General features: G+C 43.5%; 1 protein-coding gene across 1 annotated transcript in view; it reads left to right on the top strand.

Annotated features, from left to right (window-relative positions):
• The first annotated feature begins 529 nt into the window (after positions 1-529).
• Positions 530-7,095, top strand: part of Mfap1 (microfibril associated protein 1) — a 9,549-nt gene continuing 2,983 nt past the window's right edge. The window contains exons 1-4 of the mRNA XM_004623351.2: positions 530-746; positions 4,202-4,421; positions 5,511-5,640; positions 6,225-6,412. Coding sequence (XP_004623408.1) covers positions 668-746; positions 4,202-4,421; positions 5,511-5,640; positions 6,225-6,412 — 617 coding nt within the window. The 5' untranslated portion in view covers positions 530-667. The remainder of the gene's footprint in view (positions 747-4,201; positions 4,422-5,510; positions 5,641-6,224; positions 6,413-7,095) is intronic.

A 7,095-nucleotide genomic window follows, 5' to 3' on the forward strand; every position in this document is an offset into this window, starting at 1 on the left:
GCCCAGCCTAGGAAGAATTTTATTCCATCAAACTTTTGAGTTTTCGCCCGTCAAGACACACAGTCCCTCATTCCAGCACTTCCCTAAATTCTGCATACAGGCAGAGAATTTGTGATGTGCTGGCTTCAGCTTCCCAAGTACTTGGGATTACAGGCATGCATCTTCAGTTTTCTTTTGCTTTGCTTCAGTGCTGGGATTCACAATTGGGAGGTCTCTAACCACTGAGCTACATCCCTATCCCTTTTATTTTGCGACAAGGTCTCCGTAAACTGCACAGGCGGGGCTCGAACTTCATTCTCCGGTTTGAACCCACTCTGAAAGTTGATTATATCCTCGGTCCCCGGGCCTGGTTTAACAGGTGAAATCTTTGATTCGAACCTTACTTGCCCTGCAAGGTTCCACCACAGCGGCTGAAGAAGAGCTCACTACGCGGAACTCGGGTAACAGGCCAGGCCCGCCTTAGCGCTGGGGGGCGTGGTCCTCAGATATCCCACAATCCTCTAGTGACGTACTTCCGATTCCGCCCTCTCCGTCCTCAGTGGCGTATAAATATCGCGCAGCAGTGTCGGTGGCACAGCGAGCGAAAGGAGTTTCTCTTCTTGTCTTTGCTACGTGTTCAGCGTTTGGAATCCGTCAAGTTTGAGGACTGGTCGCCGCTTCCGTCAACATGTCTGTCCCAAGCTCACTCATGAAGCAACCGCCTATTCAGTCTACGGCTGGGGCCGTCCCAGTCCGCAATGAGAAAGGTACAGCGTTCCCCTCCGGTGTAGTCAGATCTTCCCTCCTCCGGCCTCGGCATCTTTTTGCCTTTCCTGAGCACTGTGCTAACCTCTCTGACCTTGAGTCCTAGCCTGCGGTTCCCTCCACCTTCCCATCCTGAGCTCGCTCCGGGGCGGAGCATCCACTTGATCTTGTTCCTGGGGCCTGTCTTTTCGTATATACAACAAGCACCCCTCTTCCCTTGGCCTCGCCAAATCCTTAGACGTATATAAATAAGCCTGCTTGCACGAGGCTGTGCGGGATATTGCGCTTTTTTGGTTATCCACAGTAGTCTATGCTGAACTTTTCCTTTCCTGTTGTGGAACAGTATTTGTGTGTTTATCTCCCTACTAGCTCATAAAATTGCTGCTTGCCTTCAGGCAGGCACCATGCCTTCAACTTTTTAACCTTTTCAATAGCGCAGTGTCAATTTATTAAGTTGAATACACACTTGTTTAGGGCAGTGCCTAGCTTTAATAAATTCAAATTCTAGTGAGTGTAAAACATGCAGGCAGGGCACGGTGGCGCACGCTGATAATCCCATCTCAGGGGAGACTGAGGCGGCAGAATTGCCAGTATAATTCTAGGCTAAGATAGCCTAAAAACAGAATTATAGAGGCAGATCATACCCCCCCCAAAAAAAAAGTCAGATCGAGTTTTTTCAGTAGGAATGATGGAAGAAAATACCAACTTTTTAAAAAAATACTGTATCTGTCCTTATGTAACTTGCCCTTTTCGGTTTGGTTTTATATTGTTTTTCTTGTGCTAAGGATGTAACCCATAGCCTCCCAAGGCAAAATGCTTTACCACTGAGCTACACCCCAGATCTTCTCTTTTTTCACTCAACGTGACTTTTCAGAATTTTTGTTTGGCTGCATATTGATCTAATTAATTCATAGCTCAGCCCACCAGGGGGCGGGGCTGGCTGGCACGTGGTGCTGGGGGATTGAACTGCGGTCCCTGTGCTTTGCTAAACTTGTTCTAAGTAGATGCTTTAGACCACTGAGCCGTCTCACCAGCCTAATTAATTCATTTTAACTCCTTATGAATTTCATTGTTTAATTAAACTTCAATACAGTTTATTCCTATTAATGAGCAGTTGTTGCTGTGTTTTTCACCATGCCGCAGTTGTCTTTTTTTTTTTAGGGAAACAGTTTTGTGTGTGTGTGTGTGTGTGTGTGTGTGTGTGTTTTAACTTACTATTTGGTTCAGGGTCTTGCTATGCTATCACTACCTCGGACTCGTAGTGATCCACCTGTTTCAGCCTCCCTAGTGCTGAGATTACAGGTGTGCGCCACCACACCTGGTTTCAGTGACCAGCTTGGTATGTGGTACCAGGGATTGAACCTGAGTCCTTGTGCTTATCAGGCAGATGCTTAGGCCGCTGAAATATCCCACCCCCCATGTGTATCTTTTCGAGACAGGGTCTCCTTATGGATTTCACCTGGCTTTGAGCTCACTTTGTAAAGAACTAGCATTGAGCCTTCTGCTTCAGCTTCCTGAGTGCTGGGATTATAGGCGTGCACCACCATGCCTAGTTAGGGAAACACTTTAAATTTAAAAATAAAATCTCAATCAAAAATCATGTAGAGGGGCTGCGAAGATGGCTCAGTAGAGTAAGCACTTGCTTGGGTAACATAAGGTCCTGAGTTCAATGCCTAGTACTGCAAAAAAAAAAAAAAAAAAAGGAAGAAAGAAAAAAGAAAAATGTAGAATGACAGAAATATCCATTTTCCAGTGAGGAGAAAGAAAAGCCTACATGCACTAAATATCTATTTTAATTATAAAACAAGAATATGAACAAAACATGTTAAAATCATCTTAATTATTTGGCAGCTGGTCACATCATTGTAAGAGACAAATTTTTTTTTTTTAAACATTTATTTATTTATTTATTGTGTGTGTGTGTGTGTGTCCAGCTCAGCCCACCAGGGGGCGGGGCTGGCTGGCATGTGGTGCTGGGGGATTGAACCATGGTCCCTGTGCTTTGCTTAACTTGTTCTAAGTAGGTGCTTTAGACCACTGAGCCATCTCACCAGCCCCAAGAGACAAATTTGACTTTAAGAAAAGTTTGATTTTATGAACACCTCAAGTTGGATAGTTGGTTCATATGGGAGTTAAAACATGTTTTAAAAAGAACATGGCCTTCCCTGGCAAGCGCAAGGGCCTGAGTTCGATCCCTGGTTCCGCAAAAAAAAAAAAAAAAAAAAGAACATGGCACTAAAACCAGATTGTTCTGAAGTAGTTGTGTGTAAAAACAACATAAATCTTGAAGCTAAGTAGGTAGGAGTGACCTAATGGTTAATGTACCTTTGCTGAGAGAGACAAGGGGAAGGAATCTTGGAGGAAGCTGCTGCTTGGGGGGGATTGAATCCAGGGCCTTCACCCTGAGCTGCATCCACACTCTACTTTTTATTTTGAGATAGGCTCTCATTAATTTGCCCAAGTTCGGATGGAACTTGCAATCCTGTCTCAAATTCCTAGTGTGCTACAGTTACAGGCATGAGTCACCATGCCATGCTTGTCCTTCTCCAATGTGTGTTGATACAGTTGTGTGAGAGGTTTTTTTATTTGGGGAATCAAACTTAGGCACCTGGTGGGTAGGTGCTGCTCACCTACATTCATGGCTGTGAGAATTTTTTTTTAGGGGAAACTCAGAGGAAGTCATAAACTTTTCTACCCGTTGGCAGTTACTCTCTGAAATAAGTTGTAAGAGGATAAGGGTTTCCATTTATAATATATTCACTCATGCAGTTGTTAGCATCAGATTTTTAACTGTTTGTACAAACTAGGTGGTATAAAGTGTTTTATTTATTTATTTATTTATTTTTTGTGGGACTGGGGATTGAACTCAGGCCCTTGCGCTTGCCAGGGAAGCACTTATTCCACTGAGCCATCTCCCCGGCCCCTGTGGTATAAATGTTAACTGATTGTTTTACTTTGCACTTCCCTGATTACTAGTAATGATGGGCATCTTCGTGTATTTTATATTTCAAATCTATGCTATCCTACCCCCCATATTTTGACTTGTCTTTAACTTTTTTTTTTCCTTAACAGCAGTTTTATTAGCAATAGGGAAAGAAATGGGCTCTGGAGAGATAGTTTGGGCCAAGTAAGAGTAGGAAAAGTATGCCCTATAGCATGTAGATGAGCTACCCTGCAAGAGGGAACACAGTGGTCTTTAACTTCATTTATAGTCTTCTACACATTTTTAGTTATGATGTTACCAGATTTATGGTATGTGATACCACATACTGTGTTTTTCATGCACTGGTCTTTCTAGAAAAGTGCTGTTAAATGGATAGGTGGTTGGATAATGGCTCTCCTCACATACATAGATATTTGTCTAACAGAAATACAGACTCTGCCTGCAAAGTCCTAGGTTTGAAAAACACTGGGAAAGAGGCTACTGAAACATAAAAAAATTATCTTTCTTTCCCAGGTGAAATTTCAATGGAAAAAGTAAAGGTAAAACGTTATGTGTCTGGAAAGAGGCCAGACTATGCTCCTATGGAGTCATCAGATGAAGAAGATGAAGAATTTCAATTCATTAAGAAAGCCAAAGAACAGGAAGCAGAGCCTGAGGAGCAGGAAGAAGATTCCTCTAGTGACCCCCGGCTACGGCGCTTACAGAATCGCATTAGTGAAGACGTAGAAGAGAGGTAATGATACAGTTGTTTCCCTGGACCTGAATGTCTACAGGTTAATTAATAACAGCAGCACCAGTAATATTGGATGCTTTTAATAGTACTTACTGTGTGCCAGCTACACTGTTCTGAGTATACTGCATTTACTATTTCTTATCCACACAATAGACTTACAAGATAGGTACTAATATCCCCACTTTACAAATGAGGCAACCAAGACATGAAGGGCAAGGAAAGTAACCTTAGACCCTCAGAGTCTAGTGATGTAGTTCTATGCAAAGACCCTGGGTTCAATCCCTAGTACCACACACACAAATTCCTCTGTAGACTGGGGATATAGCTTTATAGTAGTGTTTATCTAATATGCAGAAAGCCCTGGGTCAGGCTTGGTGGTGCACATCTGTAATCCCAAGGCTAAGGCAGGATAATCATTGCTAGTTCATGACCAGCCTGGGCTACAAAGTGAGCTCCAGGCAGCCTGAACTGCATAGTGAGACCCTGTCTCAAAAAGATGACAAAGTCTTGGGTCCCGTCCCTGTGCTCTTGGTCTGTGAGTTCGCTGTGTACCACTGGATGGTGTCTGTATATTTAATGTTTTGGCCTCAATTTAACAATTTTCTTGCCACTCTTGGTTACTTTCTTTAATTTGTTTTTTTTTTTTATTTTATTTATTTATTTATTTATTTATTGTGTGTGTGTGTGTGTGTGGCCAGCTCAGCCCACCAGGGGGCGGGGCTGGCTGGCATGTGGTGCTGGGGGATTGAACCGTGGTCCCTCTGCTTTGCTAAGTTGTTCTAAGTAGATGCTTTAGACCACTAAGCCATCTCACCAGCCCCACTTTCTTCAATTTGTATACCAATTTCTCCACCTCAAAACTTCTCAATGGGACTGGGGAGATGGCTCAGTAGAATAAGCGCTTCCCTGGCAAGCACAAAGGCCTGAGTTCAATCCCCAGTTCTGTGAGGAAAAAAAAAAAAAAGACTTCTCAATGAATGGAGACAAATAGACTGGTACACTGCCAAGGTTCTCTGCAACTAAGGAAATGTAGTTAATGTTCCTTCATTTGTGTGACATGGTGTTAAACTTGGAGATCCTGTTTTTCAGATTGGCTCGACATCGAAAAATAGTGGAACCTGAAGTGGTAGGAGAAAGTGACTCAGAAGGAGAAGGAGATGCTTGGCGTGTGGAACGAGAAGATAGCAGTGAAGAAGAAGAGGAAGAGATTGATGATGAGGTATGGTAAAGAAACAATTTTAAATGCAAGTTTCTTCTGCATATAAGCAAAATAGGGGGTCATGCTCATTCACTGAGGCCAAAGAGGCACAAGGTCACTGATTTTGGTAGAACTCTGATCATACTATTGGGGGATAGGACTGAAAATAAAATAGTACTAAGCTGTACTCACATCAGAATTTGTTGGATCTGATGAAAGAACAATAGACTAGTGTGGTGGCACATGACTTGGGAGGCTGAGGCATGATCACTAGGAGTGTGAGGCCAATGATCCAGACACATGGCTGAGGAGAGGCACAAGTACACACTTAAGGTGTGGGATGTCATGAGGCTTGGGTGGAGGAAGTGTTATCCTTAGGTTGGTCTGCAGAGATGAAGAAATCTGATGTTGAATTGTGCTCCTTGTCCAGATTGTAGAAGAGAGACCTGTCTCAGACAAGGAAGGAAGGAAGGCTGCCTGGCAGGCCATTTTAGGGTGGAGGTTGTATGGTTCAGTAGGAGAGGTTCAGTTATGTGCACCACGATAAAAAGTCACCTAAGAACCCAGAACATTCAATTAACTGGCTTAAATGTATACCCGGACAGGAAATAGAGCGGCGCCGTGGCATGATGCGTCAGCGAGCACAGGAAAGAAAAAATGAAGAGATGGAAGTTATGGAGGTAGAGGATGAAGGACGTTCTGGAGAAGAGTCAGAATCAGAATCTGAGTATGAAGAGTACACAGATAGTGAAGATGAGATGGAGCCTCGCCTTAAGCCAGTCTTCATCCGCAAGTAGGTGTCTCACAAACCAAGTCAGAATCTACCTAGATACTACTCCCCAGGGAAACAGTTAAAGCCCCTTTGTGCCCTGGGTTCTTCTGAAGTATAGGCCCCAAGTGAAGGAAGGTGCCTGGTGCCTTTGCCCTGCAGTGTAGATGCTAAGGAATACCTTGTTAGCAGAAAACCTGAGTTTGTTTTCACAGCTCCCTTTCCAGTTAAGAGAGCACATAATAGCCCAATGTTATATATTTCAATCACAAATTTAAGCTAAAAGAACAAATCCTGTTTCTTTCCTAATGGCTAAAAATGCAAGGTCCTGCCTATCTAGACTTTTCTCAAAGATAAATGGGCCTTAAAAACCTGAGAGGGACCAAATACAGTGGCACATGTTCGCGACCCTACCACTGTGGAAGGCTGAGGCAGGAGGATTGCAAATTTGAGCCCAAGCAAAACATCTTGGCAACTTAGCAAGACCTATCTCAAAAACAAAACAAAACAAAAAACCATAAAATATTAGGCCCTAAGGGCCAGGGAGATGGCTCAGTGGAATAAGCGCTTCCCTGGCAAGTGCAAGGGCCTGAGTTCAATCCCTGGTTCCGCAAAAAAAAAAATATAGGCCGGGGAGATGGCTCAGTAGGATAAGCACTTGATTGGCAAACGCAAGGATCTGAGTTCAATCTCCAGTTCCGGGGATA

Source organism: Octodon degus, unplaced genomic scaffold (genome assembly GCF_000260255.1).
Source record: "Octodon degus isolate 3935 unplaced genomic scaffold, OctDeg1.0 scaffold00002, whole genome shotgun sequence".
Taxonomy (NCBI): Eukaryota; Metazoa; Chordata; class Mammalia; order Rodentia; family Octodontidae; genus Octodon; species Octodon degus.